Source organism: Stigmatopora argus, chromosome 10, assembly GCF_051989625.1.
Source record: "Stigmatopora argus isolate UIUO_Sarg chromosome 10, RoL_Sarg_1.0, whole genome shotgun sequence".
Classification (NCBI taxonomy): Eukaryota; Metazoa; Chordata; class Actinopteri; order Syngnathiformes; family Syngnathidae; genus Stigmatopora; species Stigmatopora argus.
The window spans coordinates 12,545,216-12,570,873 of record NC_135396.1 but is presented as its reverse complement, the minus strand read 5'-3'; the positions used below and the strand labels follow the sequence as shown (position 1 = coordinate 12,570,873).

The window sequence follows — 25,658 nt, the reverse complement described above, 5'->3', positions numbered from 1 at the left end:
CTGATCTACCTCTATTAATGGGTAACTGTATCATAATTGGATTTATTATCCTTTTTCGACTGCCGAATTACATTTAAGTCATTTATCCTTTCATGTTTAAACCAAATATAACCCTTCTTTTACTAGCAATGTCGTGGCTGCAGCAAGCATATGTAACCTACAGAGCCCTGGGGAGCCAAGGGATGAAAAACTTAGTTTTTCTGAAGAAGGTTTGTACTTAATTGTTCAACATCACTAGTATTATTGAATGTTACACTGCAGTACATGTATTATTTTAATAGCTACCTACTGGAAAACCGATTTGATCTGTTTTACCATGTTCTAACACTATTTTATCTTGTCATTGAAATTACAGTTTTAGGATATTGAACATGGAGCGCCTTCATCTTCTGAAAATTGTTTAGAGTAAGACTAGATCTGCACATGTGGGCACCCTTGTGTGTTTACAGTGTTTCCATTAGGATTTTTTTTCAGCAGCAGGGAAAGGAATACATTTAAATAAAATTTATTTTAATTGTTTTAGCTGTATTATCTCATCTCATCTCATTTTCTGAACTGCTTTATCCTCATTAGGGTGGCATGGGGTGCTGGAGCCTATCCCAGCTGACTCCACTCACATCCACACACAACATTTGTGCGCCCGGGCCGCCCAATCGGTATTATATAAATAAATATATAAATGTAATAAAAGGTTTGTATAAAATATATGAATTATTTAACATCTATTGACATACAATTCATTCATTCCTTTTCTGAGCTGCTTATCCTCACGCAGGTCACGAGGGGGCGGGGGCTTAGCACAACCAAGTCGGCGGTGTACACCTTGATTTGGTTATCAGCCAATTGCACTACACAAGGAGACAGACAACCATAAATGTAGACTAACATCCCTGCGGACAGTTATATAATAGTGTGCAGATAATAACACCTATTCCGATCAATATTTTACTCAGATTGGCAACATCGAGTTGGCATGGGCCAAGTGAACTTTAACTACCGATAGATTATGTACTTTAACAGCGTGGAAATAAGACATTTCTACTTTGTGTGTATACTTTGTGATCGCTATAGTTTGGTTCATAACCATTCATTCATACATTTTCCGAGCCATTTATCCTCACAAGGGTCACAGGGGTGCTGGAGCCGTCCCAAACAACAGCAGGCAGTGGGCGTGGTACACCCTGAATCCGTTGCTAGCCAATCGGACAATTTTGATTGTTCAACGAGTCTCCCGAGCAAGGTTTTGCGATGTGCAAGGATACCGGAGGAACTGGACATTTAGTGTAGGCCAAGGTCTGAAATGCATGAGAGACAATTAGTGTGTAAGAGTTGAGAACCATGCATATGGATCTTTCCTAAAATATCCTTACCATAAAATTGATTGTCAAATATGTGAGAAGGTTTACGGTTTTACATCATTTATCTTTCATTTACAAGAACGCAGTGGATCATATTTTAATTCATCAAATGTTTAGTGATTAGTTAACAATAATGATGTATTCTTCAATCCATTACATTAGACTAGAAGCATTCAGTGTTTTTGTATCGTATTTAACATCAATACTGCTAATAGAAGGTTTCATTTTACTGGAAAGGAAATTGGTTACAGAGATCATTGCTAACAATTTCTGTATTTGTTATCATTTGCTTTTGCTTTTCAGAGATTAAGCAATACGCACGGGACATAGGGATAGATCCAGAGAATGAGCCTGAGCTTATGTGGCTTGCAAAACAGGCCATAACTGCAAACTTGCCTCCAGGATGGTTAGAGAGGTAGGTTACTTGTTGGCATTTAGGCCTCCATTTAAAAATCATTGAAGTGAAGTCATTTATTTCAATTACTTCAAATTACATTGAATATATTTGGAGCGCTAAAAATGACAGAACAATTTATTGCAGAGAATACATTATTTTGCCGCAGATGTATAATTTGTCAGGACTAAAAGGGAGCCAAATGATATCAGCAGAGGTCATTCTAAAAGTGGTTGATCAGCGTCGTTGTAATTTTCTCATTCAATTTTTCCATCAAGCTATGGCTACTAGTTCCAAATTGTTTGTTTTATACAATCTCATCTCATTTTCTGAACCGCTTTATCCTCACTAGGATCACGGGGGGGTGCTGGAGCGTATCCCAGCTGACTTCGGGCCCGAGGCGGGGGACACCCTGAATTGTTGGCCAGCCAATCGCAGGGCACAAGGAGACAAACAACCATTCACGCTCACACTCATACCTAGGGGCAATTTAAGAGTGTCCAATCAGCCTACCAGGCATGTCTTTGGAGTGTGGGTCAAAGGTTAAGCCGAATTTTCTCCATTTAAATCTTGATACTCAGCCTGTTGTTGTTTTATTCTTTTATTCTTTATTTACAATGGCTGTTCCACCCTCCACTAATCAGCCAATCATGAGGTTAGTTCTTTATCTTCGTCCAGGTTGCCAGAGCTCTGTAGGCTATATGAAGTATATATAGAAGTACAGGAAGTCTGCAGAAATCAAAATTTTTAAGATTTTTTTTAAAAAAATTTAATGTATATTTTTTAATTTAATATACATTTTTTTTCATCCTGGAAGTATATTTCATGTGGTTAAAGATAAAATCATCCATTTATAGAATATTCACCTCATGGAATATTCTCTCCATTGCACTCACAAACATTTAATGCTTGTTTATTAACAAAAAGCAAAAACGCCATTCATGTATATCCTCTTTTCTGTCTTGATTTCGCCAGAGAGGATGAGAGTGGAAATATTTATTTTCACAACTGCCAATTAGATACATGCATTTGGGAGCATCCCTCAAAACTGCATTATGCTAAGATGGTCATTAAGGAGCGTCGGCGTATTCGACGCAAGTCTGTTGATGGCACTTCTACAGTGAAGAAAAGTAAGAAGAAAGTAAAAGAAAAACAGGAAGAAAAGGAGAGGAGGAAACGGACAAAGGTAGGACTTAGGAAATGTCTTAATATTTGTGCACATTTGAATATTAACAAACTTAGAATTCTCACCAAATTCGGTGGAAAAATAAAGCAAAACTAATTCCAGAAAGGACATTTTCTAACTCTTAATTCATTCACATTAAAAATATGAAAACATTCCATATTTTCTTACATTTAATTTAGAATGCTTCAAAATATTCTCAATGAATCCCTAAAATGTCACTCCCCTTCTTTATTATTGGCTATTTGAAAATAGAAAAGATTACTAAATCCTTTCATCACCTGTTAAATGATTTTTAATGTTGATTCACCTGCTAAGTATGAATACAGTGTCACCTGTTGTTGTATCACTTACCTGGGATGGGTGTGTGGAATATTTATTTCCTGTCCTTTTTAATGCCCAAATCCTAATCCTACGTATTCATGACTGGGAAACCCACTCCTGCTCACACTCATACCTATGGACAATTTAGACTGCAGGGGTTTTCAAACCGGTCCTCGAGGGGTGCTGTGGGTGCAGGTTTTTGTTCCAACCGATCCAACACAAACAGTTTAACCCAAGGGTGTCAGACTCGGGTTGGTTCGCGGGCCACTTTAACATCAATTTGATTTCACGTGGGCCGGACCATTTTAGATCCTATAATATTTAGTTTTTCTATAAATTGATTAAAAGAACTGGATTAAAATCCCTGAATATTCAGTTTTTTTATAGATCTAAAACAATGTTTATTTTAGCTTTTTTATATATTTTTAGATTTTACAAAATGATTTTTGAACTAAAAACATTAAAAAATTACAATTATTGATTTTAAAGGGGGGAAATCAGGAAATTTAATATACATCTATACTTTTCATTTTAATTTGATCCTAAAACAGAAAGTCTGCACTCATGATTTACTTTCCCGGGCCACACAAAATGATGCGGCGGGCCAGATTTGGCCCCCGGGCCGCCACTTTGACACATGTGGTTTAACCAATAAGGTTTCTGCTGAAACAAGAAGCACCTCACTGCAACCCACTGATTGCACTTCTAAGATATGGTGGAAAGCTTTCCTCTTATAGGTTGGAATGAAAATCAACACCCAAGCCCTTTCTGGAAAAGTTTGGCGACCCCTGATTTAGAGTGTTCAACCTGCCTATACCATTCATGTTTTGGGGATGTGGGAGGAAACCAGAGTAGCTGGAGAAAACCCATGCAAGCCCCAGGAGATCATTCAAACTCCACACAGGAATTGCTAACCACTTGTCCACCGGGCCGCCCTGACTTCATTTTATTCTCATCTCATCTAATTTTCTGAACTGCTTTATCCTCACTTTGGTCGTGGGGGGTTCACGCTCACACTCATACCTAGGGGCCATTTAGAGTGTCCAATCAGCCTGTTTTTGGAATGTGGGAGGCAACCGGAGTACCCAGAAAAAATCCACGCAGGCCAGGGGAGAACATCCAAACTCCCCCGGGCCACCCGGACATTTTTATTTTTTATTTTTTTTTAAATGCACCTCATGACTGACTGACTTGATCTCTGCAGAAAAAGAGTTCACGCAGTTTTCATTCGGATTCAGCAGAAGAGATTAGCAACCCCATGACTGAATTACAACAGCAACAGGTACTTGTTCTATGTTTAATATCCACAGTCTTGTTGCTCTCCTTGTGACAGTATTTGCATTTGGTTCAATCCGAAATCAATGTATAAGCAATTAAGCAATCGTTATTTTGTTTTCTCTCCAAAAGGTGTTTGGGGAGCTGTCGGACACTCAGGTTTCAGCAACAAATTTCGAAAAAGAAGGGCAACAAGAGGCCAAATGTGAAAAGGCTGTTGTTGGCATGAGGTCTGTTAAAGTGTTAAGATTTGTGGTCATATCTATATTACAGTACTGAATGGCTTATTTTTGTTAGTTTGTTTGCTCCCGTTGACATGAAGTTTGTCATTTTGCACAAGCCTACAGGATATTAATTGACAGTCTTCCTTTTCTTAAGGCAAAACAGTCGTGCTGATAAGCAACCTGCTCTGAATACTGACAAATGTAATTGTCCTCAAATTTCGACAGGATGGTGGAAGAAAATCCAATCCTTCCGACCAGACCAGAAGAGGAGGCTGGAGAGAAGGAGCAGTTCAGGAGTGAAAATGAGCAAGGTGACCAGAGACCAAGAAATGGAGAGAGAGAGAAGAAGAAGGAGGTTGGCTTGGATAGGAACGATGACACAGAAGCCGTACTAAGGAAAGAGGAAACCAAAATGCATGTTTTCCAAATGGAGATGAAGAGGGGGGAAGAGGGGGAGAAGTGGCAGTTGAAATGTGAGACGGAGAAAATGTATCCCCCTCAGAAAGACTCCTGGAAAGAAGTGTTCACGTGTTTGACTGGTGAATCGGAGACAATAAGACATTTCCACGAGAAACACCACAAGGGAGAAGAGGAAGAGGATATGAAGCTGTTGAAGAAGGAGAGTCTATTGAGGTTGCGTTGCTACCAGGAGCAGCTGAAGAGGGAAGAACAGGAGGAGATGGAAAGACTACGGCTCGAGAAGGAGATGAGACAGCGTTACCATGAAGAACAAATGAGAGCGGAGGAGTTGGAGGCAGAACGCCTAATGAGGGAAAAAATAACGAGAACACAGCTCTACGAGTTGCAGTTGAAGAGGGAGGAAGAGGATGAGATGGAACGCTTGAGGAGGGAGATGGAATTGAGGACAGCTCGTCATAGACAGGAATTGAGTGTGGAAGAAGAGAAAGAAGTGCAAAAGTTGAAAAAGGAAAGGGAGGACAGAACGCATCAGTGGCAAGAGGAGCTAACAAAACAGGAGATGGAGGCAGAAAAGCAAATGCAAAGATTGAAAGAGGAGAAAGAGATCAAAAAACGTTTCGTCCTCGAGGCACTGAGGCAAGAGGAGGAGGAGGAAATTGAACAGTTGAAAAAAGAAAAGGAAAGAAAAATGCAGCTCCTGAAAAGAGAAGAAGCTAGAGAAGTCGACAGTTTCAAGAGAGAGAAAGAGATGAGGACAAGCCTACGCCTGGTGGAAAATAAAAATGAGGAGGAAGAGGCGGTAGATAAGTTCAAACAGGACATGGAGACCAGAATGCATCTCTTTCAAAAAAAGATGAAACAAGAGGAAGAGGATGAGATAGAACGATTGAAGAAAGAGAAGGCAAGGAAAATTCATTTTCAACAGGAGCAGCTGAAGAAAGAGGAAGAGGAACAGCTGGATAAATTGAAGGCAGAGAAGGAAATTAGAATGAGCCAGTATGTGAAAACGCAGAGGAGCGATATAAAGGATTGCCTTGGGATGTTGGAGAGGGAGGAGACGAGCTCAAAATTGGAGGATGGGGAAAGAACTCTCTCTATAGAGGAGCTTGTGGGAGTAGAAGAAATGCTGATGGACAAGGAAAGGAGAATGGCTCTCCAATCAGAGGGGATGCGGGCAAATGAGGATGAAGAGATAGAGAGATTGGAAGATGAGGAGTCTAAAATTTTTCTCTTGTTTGAGGAAGAGAATAACAGCATGAAGACAGAGGATACCATATCTCAGTGTTGCCAAAACGAGTTGAGAAGAGAGGAGGCAGCGGGAGTTGAGGAACTAGGAGGAGAGGACATGAGAACGAGGATGGAAATGTGCTGCAAGGAAAATATGTTAAGAGAACAAGATGATCAGGCAGCACACTTGAGGAAAATGATGGAATCAAAAATGTGCTTAGCTTTGGAAGAACTGATGAAGAAGGAGAACGATGAGCTGGACCGTTTGAAGACCAAAACACAAATGAGAATGAATCAACTGCAAGAGAAGCTGAGGACACAGGAAGATGAGACGATAGAACGCTTCAAAAATGATCTGGAAACACGGCTGCGTGACCACCGGGAAAGGATCACGAAAGAGGAAGGGGAAGAGATTAAACAGATGATTACTGAAAAGAAGATTAAAATTGAACTTTACCAGGAGAAGTTAAGAAAGGAGGAAGAGGAGGAGGCAGCGCAGATGAAGACAGAAAAAGAGGTTAGAATTCGTCACTGCAGGGAGGAGTTGACAAAAATGATGGAAACTAGAATATGCCTATTCTTGGATGAATTGAAAAAAGAGGAGGAAGAGGAGACGAAGCGGTTGAAGACGGAAACTCAACTGAGAATTCATCTCCTGCAAGAGAAACTGAGGACACAGGAAAAAGAGGCGGTAGAACACTTCAAGAATGACATGGATGCGCGAATGTGTGACCACCGGGAAAGGTTCACAAAAGGGGAAGCGGAAGAGGTTGAACAGATGAGTACCGAAAAGAAGGTCAAAATGGAACTGCACCAAGAGAGGCTAAAAAAGGTGGAAGAGGAGGAGTCGGCACAGATGAAGATAGAAAAAGAGGCTAGAATTCGTCGCTGTAGGGAGGAGCTGACCAAGGCTGAAGAAAAAGCATTGGAAGAGTTGAAGAGAAAGGAGACGAGATTTCAGTCCGAGATAGAAACGAACCTGCGCCTTTGCGAAGAGAGCCTGAAGAAAAAAGAAGAAGATGAGGTAACGAGGCTGAAGACGGAGACGGAGAAAAAGCTACGCCTTCGTCGGGAAAAGCTGAAAAGAGAGGAAGCGGCGGAGGTGAACCAGTTGAAGACAGCTAAGGAGGCGAGAGTCAATCTACGCAGGGATGAGTTGAAGGTAGAGGAAGAGGAGACCATGAAGCAGTTGGTGGAAGAAAAGGAATTCAAAACGCATCTCAAACGGGAGGAGCTGAGTCGAGTTCAAGAAGAGGAGATGGAACGTTTCCAAAAAGATAAAGAAATGAGAATCCGTCGCTGCCGCGAAGAGATACGGAAGGAGGAAGACGAGATGGAGAAGTTAAAGGAGGAGGAGAGGAGAACGAAGAAAGATTTTGAAATGAGATTGTGTCTTCGCCAGCAGGAGTTGAGGTGCGAGGAAGAGGATGTGTTGCAGCGTTTGAAGAGCGCAAAGGAAAAGAGAATGAGTTTGTGCATGGAAGAGCTGAAAAGAGAGGAAGAAGAGGAGAAAGAGCGTTTGAGGCACGAATTTGGGGCAAGAATTCGTCGTCAGCGGCAGGAAGCGATGAGGGAGGAAGAAGTGGGGTTGGAGCAATTTAAGGTCGCAAAGGAGGAAAGAGTGAGAGAATACTCGGAGAAACTGCGCAACGAGGCAGATAAGGAGATTGAGGGCTTGAAGAGGGAAAAAGAAATGAGGATTCGTGTCTGTCAGGAGGAGTTGAGAAGAGAGGAGGAAATTGCGGTCAAGCGTCTGGAGACGGAAAAAAATTGCAGAATACAGCTTTGCATTCAAGAGGTGAGAAGAAAAGAAGCAGAGGCCATGGAGCAGATGAATAAGGAGGAGATGCGATTAAAGACAGAGAAGGAGAAAAGAATGTGGCTTTTCCAGAAGGAGCTTAGAAAAGAGGAGGAAGAGGAGACGGACAATTTCAAGAGGCAAAAGGAGACGAGAGTCCGGATTTATCAGGAAGAACTGAAGAGAGGAGAAGAGGTGGCGGTGGGACGTATGAAGCGAGAGGAGGCCGATGAGGCACACATTTTGAGAGAGGAGGCGAGAATGTCTCAACAGAGGGATGAGCTGAAGTGTGAGGACGAGGCCTGGTTGAAAAGGAAGAGAGTGAAGAATATGCGAGTGCAACAGGAAAAACTGAGGGGGGAGCGCGAAGAAAATGGGGAGGCGTTGAAGACCGAGGACGAGGCGACGGCGAAGGAAACGAGAACTTACACAGTACTACAGAAGGAAGAAATCAAAGATTTCCAGGAAACTGACCCACTAGCCATGGAAACTCAGTCCATTGAGGAGGAGGAGCGATTAAGGGAGGAAAAGTTAATGCAGTTTTGCAAAGAAGAGCTGATGCGAAAAGACGACGGAGGCACCGATCTTTTCAAGAAAGAGACGAAAGCACACCAGCTTCAGGAGACCCCAAAAAGAGAGGACTTGATGGAGCAACTTAAGAGGGAGAGTGGAGATAAAAATGGTCCTTTTCAGGAGAGCCAGCAGTCGGAAGAAGATGGGTTGGAAAGCGAGAGGACTTATATCCAACAGGAGAAGAGGATTTCAGAGGAGGGAGAAAACGTAACTTTGGTGGAGAACGCATTGCTACACCAGGGGGACCAGAGAGAGGATAGGACGAAGGAGGTTTTGAAACCAGAGAACCAGGAGCCGTCACATCTTGGTCAGGATAAATGGGCAACAAAAGAAAATGAAGATGGTGAGCAACTAAAGAGGGACCGAGATAAGAGAACTCACCTTCAACTGGAGGAAATAAAGAGAGAGGAAGAGGAGGAGATAGAAGGACTGAAGAAGGAAAAAGAGCTAAGAACACATCATCGGCAGGAAGAACTGATCAGGCAAGAATACGAGGAGGTTCAGCAGATGAAGAAAGAAAGGGAATTGAGAATTCTTAAACGCCAGGAGGAGCTGAGAGGTGAGGAAGAAGAGAAGACGCAACTTTTAAAACAGGGAAAGGAGCGAAGAACACGTCTGTGCCAGGAACAGTTGAAAAGAGAGGAGGAGGACGAGGTGGCACGGTTGAGGTTGGAAAAGGAGAAGCGAACACGTCTGCTCCGCGAAAAGCTGTTGCGAGAAGAGGAGGAGGAGAAGTTGAACAGGGAGAAGGAGAGGAGGACACGTCTGCGTCAGATGGAGCAGATGAGAGAAGAAGAGAAGGAGCGGCTGAAGAAGGAGAAGGAGAAGCGCACACGTCTTCGCCAGGAGGAGGTGACCAAGAAGGAGGAGGAGGAAGAGGCGGAGAAATTGAAAAGGGAAAAGGAGCAGAGGATGCTTTCACACCAGGAGCATTTGAAGAGAGACGAAGAAAGAGAAGCCGAAAGGTTAAAAACAGAAAAGGATAAAAGAATGCGTCTTCTCCTGGAGGATCTCAAGAGAGAGGAGGAGGAAGAGCGCTTACAAAAGGAGAAGCAAAAGAGAATGCGTCTCTCTTTGGAGGAATTTAGGAGAGAGGAAGAGGAGGAAATGGCGAGGTTAAAGAGGGAAAAGGAAAAGCGAATGCGTCTGTGTCAGGAGAGGTTAAGAAGAGAGGAGGAGGAGGAGCTAGAGAAGTTGAAAAAGAAGAAGGAAAAGCGAATGCACCTTCGCCAGGAGGAGCTCAAGAGAAAAGAGGAGGAAGAGTTGGAGCAGTTGAGGAATAAAAACTCAGAGCTCTTTCAATTGGACCTTCGGAGTGAGCAACAACATCCGGACATGTTTGCTAACAAGAAAGAAAAGGAAATGCACCTTCAAAATGCTGATGTTAGGGGAGAAGAGAAAGAGAAGACTCTGAAGAGTGATTACAAGGACATACTGAAACTTAAGTAGGTTTTACATAGTATTTATTTGCTAATGGAAGGGCATACATTTTTGGGGAGTTCCTCCTCATCCCTCATTATCAAAAGGGCTGACATTTCTGGCCATTTGGACATTATCAAAAAAAAACGTTTCAGTAATTACTGGATTATCATGTCCAGCGTCCACCCATATTGGATTGGATTGGATAATTTTATTCATCCCGTATTCGGGAAATTTCATTGTGACAGTAGCAAAAAAAAGTCATAGTTATAAGTTAGACAGTACAGGCGCAAAGGCCACAGAACAACAAAGCAAAAGCACAAAGTACAAAGCAAATCAAAGTAAATGGGATCACCAAAAACATGAATGGTAGGCGAATTGGACACTCTAAATTGCCTCTAGGTATGCGATTGGCTGGCCATCCATTCAGGGTATTCCCCACCTCCGGCTTGAAGTCAGCTGGGATAGGCTCCAGCACACCCCCCCCCATGACCCTTGTGAGGGTAAAGTATTCAGAAAATGAATGGATGAATATTGTCTACTATCATTTTAGAGCACCTTTAAGGTAGGTAAGCAAATTCTACTTTAGGGCCTAAAGTTTAGGCAATGTTGAGTACATTGAGCTTAGAAATACATTTTGATGTTGAGGTTATCAGAAATCAAAAATAATTTAACCATCTGATAAATACCAAATCTGATATCCTCTGAGGTTTTTGCGGCAGTGTCTCCTGACCAAGAAGAAGGAGAAGGAAGCCTTATTGACTCCTAGTCAGAATGAGGAGTTGACAGAATCTGTCCAGAAGGAGAGCGAAGAGGAGCCAACTAAAATTGGGTCAGAAAAACTCATAATCTAACAATTTTATTGAATTGAAATGAAGCATTTTATTTCTCTTCACATGTTAGTTTTCCATTAAACATTTGCAAAAAGCCTCTACTTTTAGATGGGTGATGAGAATAATAATGCAATATGTGTGTTTGTGCATGCGGATGTGTATTTGTATGTACAGGCCAGAACATGAAGCCATGTTGCAGTCACTTTGCGTTCCAGTGGAAGAAAGGTTAGTCCCACAAAAGAACCAGATTGCTTAAAAAGTGGTAGGTCACGTTGATAAATCAGAAATGAGATTTGGCTCGCGAAAAAGACGGCAAAAACAGTAGTTTATCCCTTTAAATACTCTCCTAATATCACAGTGGGGTTTGAGATTGAAGAGGTGTACCACAAAAAATCCTTTTGTAAAATTTATTACGCTAAGGTAAGGGGAATCGTGCATAAAGTTGAAATTGTTATATCGGCCAGTAGCCACTCATTATGGCAATTCAGTCAAAAGCGTAGTATTAAAGGAGAGGTGAGCTTATCAGTTGTGAAAATGCCGCAATTCAAGTTTTAGCTTGCACAATTCAGGAAAAACTAAATTCTCAGGAAATTTTAATCCTCCATTCCTTTTTGATGTTCACCAGCAATTTTGCTGGTTTATTAATTCCAGCTAAGGTGTCATTAAAGAACTGAAATTGCAGTCGGGTTTAAAAACGTTTGTATTTTACATATTGCATGTCTAATGAACTTTTTTCTTGTAGGCCTCAAAATGTAGAGATTTCTGGTGAGCCCACACCAAGGAGGCAATACTTTGAACATCACGAGACAGAATCTGAAGGGGAGTTGAAAGAAGAGAACAGCATAAATGAGGACTGCAGCATAAAAAATGTCAATTTCTTCAAACCAGAGGTAGTTTAATTATCCATCTATATATATATAAATATATATATAAAATATATATATAGGCGGCCCGGTGGTGCGAGTGTTTAGCGCATCGGCCTCACAGTGGGGGACCTGGGTTCAAATCCAGGTCATGTTCACCTGTGTGGAGTTTGCATGTTCTCCCGGGCCTGCGTGGGTTTTGTCCGGGTACTCCGGTTTCCTCCCACATTCCAAAGACATGCATGGTAGGCTGATCCTGGGATTGGGATTCGCCTAAAGACGTTTCGCCGACGGACGTTTGACAGACGGACAGGTCGCCGAATGGACGTTCCACGGAACGGTCATTCGGCCGAATGACCGTTCGGTGGAACGTCCATTCGGCGACCTGTCCGTCTGTCAAACGTCCGTCGGCGAAACGTCTTTAGGCGAATCATCCGAGTACCAAACTATTCTTCTTACCTACTAGGAAGAAATAAAAGAAAAAGAATAAAACATGTAGAGTTACAAAATTGTGTGCCATTTATTCTGACATTTTTTATAAAATCAAACTAAACCGTTTCCCTTTTTTCAGTGAATAAAGATTTCCAAATGTTCTATTTGAGATTATTGTTATGCTTTTATTGTTATCCATGAAGCTGAATTTCGGATCCCAAACCAGACACAATACTTAGAAAGCAATAAAAACAAACCAAAAAACGTGATACACAATGAGACAACAGGGCAAAAGAACAACAAAAAGTGAGGTGACAAATCGATCTAAACAAATTCATGTCCGTTTGGCAGATCTATTCAAATAAACTAAAGTTACCCTTGTGATTTTCAGCCATATGCAAGATGAATGGAAAGTCATTTTGGTCATCCTATTTGACCTAAACAAAAAATTCATGGAAGACATCCCCACTGACTAAGTGTATAGTTCTTTTTGTAAACATCTGTCACATTGGATAATTCTTTACCTGCAGCTTGGAGACATGAATATTCCCAATCTGACGGAGACAGTCTTCAGCGAGACTCTTGATCTGATGGAACCGGTAGTACACTTTTAATCATCCACAATTATTAATGCTTAAACAATAACTTTATTCTAATTCCCCTTTTTTGTTCTCATTTCATTTTTTAGGCCATCCCCCCACTTGGGAAAAGTAGCAAAATCTGATCTTCTGTCCTTGGGTGGCAACGATTGCAAACCCAATCACCTCCTGCATTGTGTGTGTATGAGGGTGTGTATGAGTGTGTGTATATTTGTCTCTACTCTGCTGAAACCTTTCAATGCTAGAACAAGGATTTTGTCACCATTCATTCATTTGTCTGTGTGAAACTTGTCCTCCTTGTCAACATGTTCATTGTTCTATCATCAGGCCCTGTTCTAGTTATGGACAATGTGGGTGACCGTCCAGAGTGCAATCTAGTATGTGGGGGCCCACTAGAGCCCTTCCCCAAAATATTTTTTCAATTATCTTACCATTTGTCGAGACCACAGGTGTCAAAGGGGCGGCTCATGGGCCAAATAAAAAAAAAAAGTTATGCGCCTCTTTAAATGCTTGCAATCTACCCATACAAACTGTGCTCTTAAAATCATGGTCGAGTTCAGTTGAACTTTTTTTTTCACTACTTATCAATCATGTTGCTTATTGCTAGCTGTAATATTTTATAGATATGAGGAATGTCACCTAGAGTTTTATGGAATGAGATAACAGGTCCTATTCTGTCTGATCTTAACAGACTAAAAAAAATCCATGTATGTCCATATAGAACATGCAAACTCCCCACTGGAAAGTCCGGACCTGGGATCGAACCTTCGATCTCAAAACTGAGGGTCGGCCACGCCAACCACTCTCCACTTGCCCAGCACATAGCAACCACAGATATATTTTTAGTTGTTTTTAGAGTCCAAATATAAAAGGGGGCTTTCAATTTAGTGTTTTTCAGGACAATTTTGCAAAGTGTAAAATTTTAAAACCATGGTTAACTAGCGTGGATTTGGCTAAATTTACGACATTACAAAGTGTCTATGTTCGCACACACTAATGCCCTTGTATTGTTTGTGAAATTGAATCATAGCTGCCAAACCACTTCTAATCTGGAATTTAATTCACCATGACATTGTTTTGGGTAAAGTATGTGACAGCCACTAGGACAACGGACAAGGGTCGAGATCAAGCATAAACATATTATAAACAAACAATCATACATTTCAGTGTGCGCAATCTAATTGATCCATCAACTTGTACACTAGTTGATTGTACATGAAACAAATACATTCATATTAAGACCATCTCTGTCCTAACCACTCTTTCACTGTGCCGCCTTTAAATATTTAATAAAGACTTATTTTGCAGATCCGTCAGTAGAATGAATGGTTGTAAATAGAAAACACATTGTTCCACTGTTTTAAAATAGTAAGGGTATTTGTTTCTACAAATATCACAGAGTCCGGATTTAAATTTAAAAAAAGTGGGTTATCTTGCACTAAATACCACATTAAAATGCTCTAAAAAAGCACTTAAAGTTTGATCATTAAAATGCTTCGGTATAGTTTGATTCAAAGATAAAAGAAGCTTAGTTTGATATTTTATTAGTTTTATTTTCACCCACTGCTGCCGTTGTGCTGTTATTGCCTAATTTCAGTTGTAGTAATAGTTAATTGGAAAAAAACATTACTGTATGTATAGAGTATATATTTCTGCTGTATTCAGCTCTATAAAATCATATCATGATTATGCTCAAATGATTGCCGAGCAATATTTCAACTGTTTGACCTAAGTCACAGGTGATAAGAACCAGTCACTATCTCAAGTCAAAAGGACAAATAGAGTGTCAAATAGAGTGTCAAATAGAGAGTCAAATAGAGTGTGAAGAACAGGTCACATTTTATGGCAAAGGGATTTCACATTTAAATGAAATTATACAGCATCATCCTAAAATGGGACACAGTAACCACAGAATAATCGATTCAAAATTATACATAGCAGAAAACCATGTTCAAACAGTAATTATAAAGACTTGGTGCCGCATAATAGATGAGTCATTAATTCTGCTGCTTTTAAATGGCACAAATTTTTATTTAATCTATGCCTGTATGAGTTTGAAAAGTGAGCCTCATTGGAATGAGGTGAGGTATGGAAAATAATATGGATAATAATGGATATAAGGTCTTTTTGTAGTAAAGTCAAAATTACTTTCTTTTTAAAAAAATGCATGGCATGAATGAGGACACTTAGCTCACGCGTGCATGAATACTTTATGAGGCTTGTTAATAGAACAATTACATAGATCAACTTTGAGGCAACTTTGAGAGAAACAAAGGCATTCAATTTAATTCAATTCAATCAATAGAAGGCTTTTGTCATTTCTATTTAGTTGAATTGAAAGGTGTGAAATGTAAATGTGTGCATTTAATTTATTGTCACATGGAGGTCGTTGCATTTGTCATGTCCATGTATTAATTCTTGTGTCTGATGACTTTTTATGACAACAACTTTGCCCTTGCCCCAAGCTGGATGCACAAATTAATCTGTTTCACATTCCCTTAAATATAGCAATGTATGATGACTTGGCAATTTGAGAAAGGCTCAATTGTCATTCAGCAATGTTCACTGCAGAAAGATGGCAAAAAGAGAAGACAAAGTCTATGGTAACTTTGACATGCATCTCAAGAGGTATTCTTTAAATTCCCTGAAAGATGTTGGCTCAATGGTCTGTTGATTTGAGGTTGTCCCTTCTAATGTAGTTTAGTTTACTTTGGAATAATATTTTTGATATTGCAATTCCTGCTGTCTGAAACAATCAGTTCCCCTCTTTAGAAAAGAGCAAAACGGTAAATTGAATTTATGGCGAAATTCAAAACAACTTCATGCCTTGTTAGTAAGTGAGGAGAAGAACCAATGATGTTTCTGGATGAAAGAATATGCATAATATTAGTTTATTCACCTTTGAGCCAGACAAAGGCATAAAATCACCAGTCACCTATTGTAAAAAAAACCCTCAATGCTCTAGTAAGTTTTATACAAAACATACCTTTTAATGTCAATATACATGCATGCATTCTGAATATTCTTACATTTGTATTTAATGTGAACATAACATATTTTTCTTACTCTTGGAGGGGCAACTGACTGAAATAACTAAAATAATGGAAATACAATGGATTCAGATAACTAAAATAGCATCAGAGTCGTGGTCAATGTGGCTCAAAACCAGTACATGATCTGTGGAACTATTCACAGGTACGTACTAAATTAATGGTTTAATGAGATTTGTCAAGCCTTTTACAAAGACTGTCGTGTTCCAGCTTATCTGTTTTGAAGTACGTCACAACTAGAGGGACTCTGCCCTATAAAACCAAACCCCGGTCTTCCAAACAGTGCACCGCAAGAAGAGCACACAGGATCTTGACACTGACAGATACAAGACTACAGCCATGAATGACATCACTCAAGATGAGCAAAAAAGCAAGACAGGTAAATTGTTTGCTTGCAATGCATGACTTGACTAATTAATTCTTACTTTTGCTTACAATGCTTTCCCCCAGGCTTAAAAAAACAGAAGTCAAAGAAGAACATCACCCATTTCACAGATGTACATGGTCTGCCTTGCATAGAGAAGATTGTGTGCTCAGTGGAAGACACTCAACAACCAATTCAAACGAATATCACAGGCAAATTCCCAGAATGGCTCAGCGGCAGTTTCTTGAGGAATGGCCCGGGGAAGTTTGAAATTGGAAACCAGAAGTAAGTATTATTAATGCCTTGAGAAAAATCTATAACATGAATGTAATGAAGGGACCACCTGCCAAAGCTCAACTGTCCTTTTTTGCAGGTTCAACCACTGGTTTGATGGCATGGCTTTACTTCATCAGTTCAAAATTTCCAAGGGACAAGTGACTTACAAAAGCCGCTTCCTCTCCAGCGACAGTTACCTGGCCAACAGTGAAACTAATCGCATTGCAGTTTCTGAATTTGGGACAATCACCGTGCCAGATCCCTGCAAAAACTTTTTCCAACGCTTTCTCTCAAAATTTGAATTACCGAGTAAGTACCCTGTGCGACAGAAGAACGGAATATGATGCATTTTCACACTTTGACAAACAGTAAAGAATTATGTCTCATAAATTAAAAGCTGACAAATGATATTTTTCTGTCATAATTTGGAAACTTTTTACATATTTCCTAGCGCCCACAGATAATGCCAATGTGAGCGTTGTGACATACAAGGGCGATTACTATGTAAGCACGGAAACGAATATGATGCACAAGATTAACCCCGAAACGCTGGAGACAACCCAAAAGGTACTAATGAGTGTCATTGTAAAAATGAAATACTTGAAAAATACATTTCTGCTAAGGTTCGATTGTGTATTGCAGCTATTTTCATATGTAAATTGGATTGGATAACTTTATTCATCCCGTATTTGGGAAATTTTATTGTGACAGTAGCAAGAAAAGGCATAGTAATAAGTTACATGGTACAGTCGCAAAGGCCGCAGAACAACAAAGCAAAAGCACAAAGTACAAAGCAAATCAAAGTAAATGGGATCATTAAGAATCACCAAATCAAATCATTAAGACAGAAAAGCAGCAAAAACACAAAACGAGCAAGAGCGGACAGAATAGGCACAGAACTTTCAGAAGAAATAAGAGATGCATTTTCATAATAATGCAGTTGCCACACAATGAAAAGAACAAGCAATTTTAGGGATTTAGAGGGTTATTGGTACAAGAAAGATTTTTTTTTAGTTAGAGGGAAGCCATGTTTAATATTTAAAGAAATTTGACGGGATAGCATCATTGTCATGGAAAAACACCACAATTTTAAATGATCAATAATCATATTACAATCACACTTTCATATGATAATTCGGAATTTGAGCTATTTGTGAACGTTTTTATGTTACACTTTGTATGGTTAGGGTTAGGGGTAAGGGTTATACAAAAATATTATACAATTTATAGAAGATATTATTGCTTCAACTCTCAATAACATCTAAAGCTGTAATATTATCTAGAAGAGTTTTGCAATTTTGCTTTATAACTTTACTCCCTCAAATCTGTATTGATTAGGTGAACTGGAGCAATTTCATTGCTGTTAACGGAGCCACGGCACACCCTCACACTGATCTTGATGGCACAACATACAACATGGGTAACTCATACTCCATTAAAGGTACCCTGTTTTCTTCTGGACGAAGTGCTTCTGACTTGATGAGATAAATCGCAAACAATTTGTGCTACTGTGTTACTTTCAGGATCACATTACAACATTATCCAAGTGCCTCGAAACAAAGGCAATAGTGAAGAAACTCTAGAGGGAGCCAAGGTTCTTTGCTCTATCCCCTCAACAGACAATAACAAACCCTCTTACTACCACAGTTTTGGTAAGGAACTAATCTACCAAGTGTTGTGCTGTAACATATTACTGTAACAATACCATGTTCTGCCACAATAGACATTTTACAAAATGGTTTGACAAATAGTAACTACTACACACATTTCAATATAGAAAAAAAGTCCCTTATTCTTTTTTTTTTTAGAGTTGAGCTTGGCATCCATTCTTAAAATTAAGCTTTTTACTATAAAACAAACACAAAGAGCCTTATATTTAGTTTCCCTTTTGATGATTTTGTTACTCTATATTAAGTAGATGTATTTACAACATCAACAATAGCAAAAAAATGTTGTTATGGGGAGGGGGATATTTCTCAAAGAAAATCTTTAACAAATGAGAAATATAAGAGTTAGTGTTAGGGTTGCTTGCTTTTATGCTTCCCCCCTGGTGTCCTGTCTGAGTGATTACCCATTGTGTTCAGCTGTCGTTTCTCCGCCCCTGGTGTATTCTTGCTCCCTTGTGTGTTTCCCAGGTGTTCCTAATTGTCTCGTCAACCCATGTCAGTCTATTTAAACCCGACTGTTAGTTGTGTCATTCGTCTGCTTTTGTTTGTCCATGCCATATTTCCACATTACCTCGATCCATGTTCCATGGGCCTCGTTCCTCGCTTTCGCGTGTCTCCCCTTGTCAGTTTTGGTTATGTGATTTGATTTCTAAGTCCTTGTTATTTTCTAAGATCCTGTTTAAGTAACTAAAGTTTTGGTTTGAGCACCTCCTCCCTCCTCCTCGCCTACTTCCCTGCGATTGGGTGCAATTCCCCGCTTCCTCGCCTCGATGTCTTGCCAAAGTTTTAACAGTTAGGTCTTCACAACATATTAGTAGTACGTAGTTGATTTTGAGGCTACAATAGCCCTGAATTTCATTCCAACAATTACAATGTGTTAAAACTGCAACTTTAATGAAGTAGTTATTGGACATAGCAGTAGTAACAAAGACCTAGCACATTATAGGCTATGCTCTAATGTATTACGATTAATATGGGTCTGTTAATGTAATACCTGTATAAAATCTAAAATGTCAGGTAAATTTTGAATTGCCCCATAAAAGCTTCTGACCAGGCGTTTATATGAATATTAAAGTCGCATATAAATTTTTTTAACATTATTAGTCTTTAGAAACTCATAAAATTCATTTGAGAAACCTGTGTGTGGGCTAGGAATATGGTAGATAACAACAATAAAGAATGGCACTGCCGGTTATTATTCTATAATTCATAGCCTGCCTCTATTGTAGAGTGAAAATGTATTTATTTCATCTGACAAAAAAAGTGTAATTTTTTCAGAGGTGGGCATATTAAAGATTCCAATGATTTCAATAGCAAGATATTGCACACCAACATTGCATCTTTATCTCAAATTATGCAGCTCTGCTCATGGTAATCCAATCAAAATCACTTTCTCATTATCAACTGTAGCAATGTCAGAGAACTACGTGGTATTCATTGAGCAGCCCATCAAGATGGATCTTTTGAAGATTATAACTGGCAAGTTGAAAGGAAAAAGCATAAGCGACAGCTTCTTTTGGGACCCCAAACTCAAAACTGTTTTTCATCTAATTCACAAAAAAACGGGGAAGGTAAATATAACATATGTAATCTACTTTTTTCAATGATCATACGGTCTCTCAAGCACTCTTTGAATTCGTTGTTAATTCCAGGTGAGCGCCATGAAGTACCTTGCTCAACCACTGTCAACTTTCCACCAAATTAATGCCTTTGAGGAAGACGGCCAGTTAATCATAGACATGTGCGCATCAGATGATGGCCAAGCAATTTCAAACTACAATGTACAGAACCTTCGCAAGTCTGGAGAGGCTCTTGATGAGGTAAGCGTTCAAAAGTACGACATGATAGATTGCTATTTAACAAATCCAACAGCTTCTATGTTTATTTTATTTATTTATTTACCTATCCTGTTCCCGGCCACACAAAATCTACGTACCGTCAAAGGCTACAATAATTTTAATGTGCCACATTGGATATTGGTGCGCTCCCTTTGTTGTTGTTTATTTAGAAAAGGCAGCTGGACAGAAGATGATTTTATTTCGATAGTGAGAAAGAAAGAAGAGAAATACTTATACAAAAATATGATTGCATGTATGCTTTAAGTAACTTTGCAAGCGCTATACAATAATTCTTAACTAGGGATGCGATGAAGCACATAGTAACAAATAGGATAGAAAAATGGAAGGTAGGTCAGATCAGGGTGTGACAGGGAAGGGTGTAGCTGGAAAGATAGTATATAAACAAGCATTGGTGAGCATTGGTGGGTTGACATCCTACTTTTTTCTACAATTGCAAAACTTTCTCTGGATGATGATATCAATGTGTATATTTCTCCTCAGGTGTATAACACACTGTGCCGTGTATTTCCACGTCGTTTTGTTCTACCTCTCAATGTTGACAAAAAGACACCGTTCAACCAGAACTTGAACAACTTGGCCAACAGTTCAGCCACTTCAATAAGGACTGGCAAGAACAAGGTACACTGGTTAAACAATCATTTAAAAATACCTTTCACAGAAAAAAAGCACATTTATGGTACATGAAAAAAATGACATTTGTCCCAATTGCATTGACTCTCTTACAGTGCATTGCACCTGTTTTCACTTCCCATTTTTTTGCCAGGATCTCAAGATTTTAGATTGTTTCCTGTGTTATAAACCAGTTTCCTTATGCATTGTTGTAGATATTCTGTACGCATGAGGATCTTCATAGGGAAGACCTTCATGAATATGGTGGTCTGGAGTTTCCTCAGATCAACTATACGAAGTACAACACTCGACCCTACCGATACTTCTATGGCTGTGGCTTCAGACACCTTGTTGGGGACACACTGATCAAGATGGACATTCAAGATAAACAAATGAAGGTGGATGAGTGTTTTTTAGTTGCAATAGTAATGCAAAACTAAAATGATAAATTCTGTCAAATATTGATATCAAGAGTGACAATCCATATATCAATTGATCTTTCCTGTTACGAATAATAAACATTTCCACCACTTTTACATTGAAGGTTTGGGAACAACCTGGCTTATATCCCTCAGAACCTGTTTTCATACCCTCTCCTGATGCCATAGAGGAGGATGATGGGGTGATTTTGTCTGTGGTCATCACGCCAAATAAGGTTGGTCATGTGTCGTTTTAGAGATGAGATAGTAGCTAGTTTATTTGTACATTGTTTTAATGTACAAACGATTCAGAACTACGATAACGGACACACTACAGTATACATAAAATGTGATTAGATTAGATTAGAACTTTATTCCATCTCGTATTTGGGACACTCCCTTGGCTGCAGTAGCAAGACAGTAGCAAGCACAGCCATAGAAGACAATGTAGACCTAGCTAAAAAAAAAAAGTGGAGCCACACAGGAAGTCCACAAGGTGGGGACCTTCTGCAGACTGAGACTGTTAAATGTTAAAAGATTATTTAATGTTGTGCAAATGTAATTTTTAAGTAATCGAGGACATGTGTACATGCTGACACAATGGTCAGCAAATCCCAAATTATTATTGACCATGGACATTTATGTTTTTATAGGACAAGAGTACTTTCCTCTTGGCTTTGGATGCCAAGACCTTCGAAGAGTTGGGCAGGGCTGAAGTGCCAGTTAATATCCCATATGGCTTCCATGGAACCTTTTATCCTACAGAGTAATCATACTCCACAAAAGCTATTTACTGTATGTCTATATATGAATATCAGTTTTATCTATTATAACTAAGTGTGAATGGTTTTATGGTGCCCTGCAATTTGCTGGTGAAAAGTTCAGTAGGGGGGCCTCAGCTCATGATGTCCTGATGTCAGCCAAAAGGCTGAAGTTCACCATGGCGGCGCTAATTGTTACAAAAGTTGATGGATAGCCATATGAATTTTATTCATTTTTCACTCAGAACATATGTATCATTTATGTATCAATAACATTTCTTGGTAAACATGTACTCATGTGTATGCATTTAAAATAAATAAATAAATAATTTACCAAGTTGACAGGATTCTTTCCTGGGTTCAGAATTAAGAAGGCAGGTTTATAAACTGACAATTGTTAACGTTTAACACCAAGAATTTGTCTCCACCTTGCGGTATTAACGTTGTAATGATTGTCCAAAACTGATTTTATGAAGTGTATAGAAAAGGACACTTTATTGTCAACTACTTAAGCATTTGCACTTGAGAGAGAACATAAAATTACATTGGAATTTTCTCATTTTTCAGTGTAATGAAACATCACTGATGTTACTATTTATTCAGCAAACATATCTTTACAATGTTTCGGAAATTTGAACCAATGTTTGCTTTAGCATGTTCTTGTTCTCTTTTAAGGAGGCTTGTAGACTTTGAGCTTCTTGCAAATGATTCTCCAGCTCCTTTCTTTCAGCAGTATCTACTGCGGCCATCTCCCTAAAATTAAAATTAAAATTTAAAAAAAGTTGAGTAGTAATAGTATTTAGCACTGTATTTTTCAGCTTGTAAAGCGTTGTGATAATACTAGCCCCCCATTAAGCAATGAGTTAATATCATACATTAGGTGCACCTGATTGTAAGCTACATTACTGCATCAATGTATACATTTGTAATCCTTTATCTTTATCATTATTCTTAATGTTTTTATTTTTGATGAAAAATAGAGATAAAGCTAAAAAATATATAATAAATAAATAAACAAACACATCTTAGCCCACATGGAAAAAAACTATTCAGCCTATTAATAATAAATGATAAAGGGAGGGCAACCATATTACTGCTGCTTAAATAAATAAATAAAAAATGTAAAATATATAGAGTAACCGTTGTTTAAATGAGACCTACGTTAACATATCTCCAAACTTTGAAAAAAGCACGCTGAGGTCTCGACCTGCACCTACAAAACAAAAAGGCCACAATGTTATGTCAGTGACATTTATCAGGTTTTGATTTTTAAAATATGATCATGTTCCAGTATTTAAAAATCCCATTGCTGAGTTACAACTTTTCTTATACAAATATTTGGCCTGCTTTCAGTCTATACCCCTTCAAAATAAACATTCGTTCAGTCTTTTATTGGTGGTAAAACAAAAACCAAAACAAAACAAAAAAGTACTGGGAAGATTTACAAGGCAGTTAGCAAAAGTTACAAGAAGGCGTGGTTCACAACGCATAAAAACATGTCTTGTATCATGACATACTCTGCGTAATGATACTGCTTTGAGTCAGACTTTGTTTGGAAAGAAATTTAGAAATATAGTATTGCACTTGATTTCGAGAATCTGTCGATATAAATTTCTGCTGTTCTGTGAACTCTGCAATGTTTATATTTTTTAACAGAACTAAAATCTCATCTCATTTCCTCAACCGCTTTATCCTCATTAGGGTCGCGGGGGGTGCTGGAGCCAATCCCATCTGACTCCGGGCCAGAGGCGGGGGACAACACCCTGAATTGGTGGCCAGTCTCCAGGACCCCCCGCGACCCTAATGAGGATAAAGCGGTTCAGAAAATGAGAAGATGAGATTGCGTACTTACCTGTAGCTGTAGTTTCAAATGAAACCACCGACATTTTGGATTTACGTTTCTTCTTTGTTCGTGTTGATTGAGTTGAATCTCCATACATTGCCATCTGTTTCAAAAAATTCAAGTCTGAAGTTCTTTTATGACAGCTCAATTTCATCTATTCAACAGAGCATGGGCACCTACCTCCTGTGCTATTGTATTTGTGGGGCCTGTACTTTGTCTGAGGCCTTCTTGTGACATGTTACTGTAAAAAGGATACTTTAGCTTCTTTTAATTCCTTAGCACAATTTGACTTGTTATACTGGAATCTAAACCACATTCCAAAACCTTGATTTGTGAGTGAACCACAGAACACAAAAATCCATTTAACATAAGGTGTTATGAAAGATATTCACAGATGTTTACAGGTTTAACAAGTATTATGATTCTATTTTAATCCATGGTAACCTAGCTTACCTGCTTCTAGTTAACGCCTTGGAAAGGTAATTTCTTACTTATAAAGGTGTCCAAAATCTTTGTCAAAACTGTTACTATTTGTGGGAAAGCTGTCTCTAAGCGACGTTTAGTCTCTAGCTAGATGTTTGCGTCCATTTCACATCAAAATGTTGTTATTTCAAATTTTTATTGAGGTGACAGGTCCCCTGTTAAATGTTGCCTTCAAAGCACCTCGAAAATGGAACAATTTGTGCTTGGGTGGACAGTTATTCAAAAGTTGACACTTAATAACTGTCCATATTATAGGGCAAGTGACTAATATTTTGTAAAACTTAAATATTAGTAATAATCAGAATTATGTCGTTTTATTTTAGTATTTTACTCATTGCATTGATGGGGATATATGTCCGTTTCATTCAAACTGGGAAGTTTGAATGTTCATGATTCACTGTTATTGACAATATTTGAAAATCATAATTTGTGCAAGATTAACACATAAATAAATAGCCTAATAAAGCAAGGAACTAAATACAAATTAGTGGGACGTCCCATTGCAGTCAATGGCAATGAAAGACGAGTTTAAATACATTGGATGTCTAGCAATGTCAACACTGGTATGCAATAAGTTGATTCTAGGTCACTCATTTTGCGTTCTGCTTATCCTCACTAGGGTCGCAAGGGGTGCAGTAGTCAATCCCAACCAACTAGAGGTAGTAGGCGGGGGACACCCTAAATTGTTTGCTAGCCAATCACAGGCCACAATGAGATGAACAACCATTCATACTCAAACTCATATTAAGGGACAATTTAGACTGTTAGATCAGCCTAACATGCATGTCTTTGGAATGTGGGAGGAGACCGGAGTACCTGGAGAAAACCCACACAGTGGGCAGAACATGCAAACTTTATACAAGAAGTTTGGAACCCACCCTCGGGCACAGATCTGTGAGACGGAGGTGATTTTGGGTCACATTCTGATGATGTTGGGGTAATACAGGGTCAATTCGTCTACATCTTAAGTCACGTTCTGTTAATTTTTGGGCCGGATTTTTGGGGTATTTTTTTTTTAAATAGACCACCAAAGAAGTTTTTTTAATGCTGGTGAGAGCAATAAGTGGGGCCCAGCAGCTGAGTGGTTAGTGCGTGGGCTTCACAGTGGGGGCCCTGGGTTCAAATTCAGGTCGGTCAACCTGTGTGGAGTTTGCATGTTCTCCCCGATCCCGCGTGGGTTTTCTCTGGGTGCTCAGGTTTCCTCCCAAATTCCAAAGGCATGCATGGTAGACTGATTTGATGCTCTAAATTGCCTCTAGGTATGAGTGCAAGCGTGAATGGTTGTTTGTCTGATTGTGCCCTGCGATTGGCTGGCCCATACCTCTGGCCCGAAGTCAGCTGGGATAGGCTCCAGCACCCCCTGTGACCCTAGGGAGGATAAAGTGGTTCAGAAAATGAGCTGAGA

At 39.3% G+C, this 25,658-nt stretch overlaps 3 protein-coding genes across 5 annotated transcripts; 2 read left to right on the top strand and 1 right to left on the bottom strand.

The window, feature by feature from the left end:
- Window positions 1-121: 121 nt before the first annotated feature.
- On the top strand, window positions 122-14,337 carry LOC144083222 (uncharacterized). Its single transcript, XM_077610830.1, has 11 exons — window positions 122-209; window positions 1,662-1,773; window positions 2,728-2,938; window positions 4,464-4,541; window positions 4,667-4,764; window positions 4,984-10,221; window positions 10,905-11,027; window positions 11,203-11,253; window positions 11,771-11,918; window positions 12,854-12,922; window positions 13,012-14,337. The coding sequence occupies exons 2-11, from the start codon at window positions 1,718-1,720 to the stop codon at window positions 13,045-13,047; spliced, it is 6,108 nt and encodes a 2,035-aa protein (XP_077466956.1). The 5' UTR covers window positions 122-209; window positions 1,662-1,717; the 3' UTR covers window positions 13,048-14,337.
- Window positions 14,338-15,969: 1,632 nt separating this feature from the next.
- bco2b (beta-carotene oxygenase 2b) lies at window positions 15,970-22,245 on the top strand. Its single transcript, XM_077610838.1, has 13 exons — window positions 15,970-16,117; window positions 16,183-16,351; window positions 16,423-16,621; window positions 16,710-16,921; window positions 17,064-17,179; window positions 17,951-18,053; window positions 18,136-18,264; window positions 19,690-19,850; window positions 19,932-20,099; window positions 20,619-20,756; window positions 20,963-21,145; window positions 21,292-21,402; window positions 21,820-22,245. Exons 2-13 carry the CDS (start codon window positions 16,312-16,314, stop codon window positions 21,934-21,936), a joined length of 1,677 nt encoding a protein of 558 aa, XP_077466964.1. The 5' UTR covers window positions 15,970-16,117; window positions 16,183-16,311; the 3' UTR covers window positions 21,937-22,245.
- Window positions 22,132-25,435, bottom strand: tex12 (testis expressed 12). 3 transcript variants are annotated; one of them, XM_077610841.1, is made up of 5 exons: window positions 24,224-25,435; window positions 23,951-24,094; window positions 23,780-23,873; window positions 23,089-23,140; window positions 22,132-22,680 (listed from the first exon to the last, which is right to left on the bottom strand). In XM_077610841.1, exons 2-5 carry the CDS (start codon window positions 24,005-24,007, stop codon window positions 22,542-22,544), a joined length of 342 nt encoding a protein of 113 aa, XP_077466967.1. In that variant the 5' UTR covers window positions 24,008-24,094; window positions 24,224-25,435; the 3' UTR covers window positions 22,132-22,541. The 3 variants fall into 3 exon arrangements, with proteins under 3 accessions (XP_077466967.1, XP_077466968.1, XP_077466966.1); XM_077610842.1 differs by having other exon boundaries at window positions 23,951-24,075; XM_077610840.1 differs by having other exon boundaries at window positions 23,951-24,011; window positions 24,224-25,421.
- Between the last annotated feature and the right edge of the window lie 223 nt (window positions 25,436-25,658).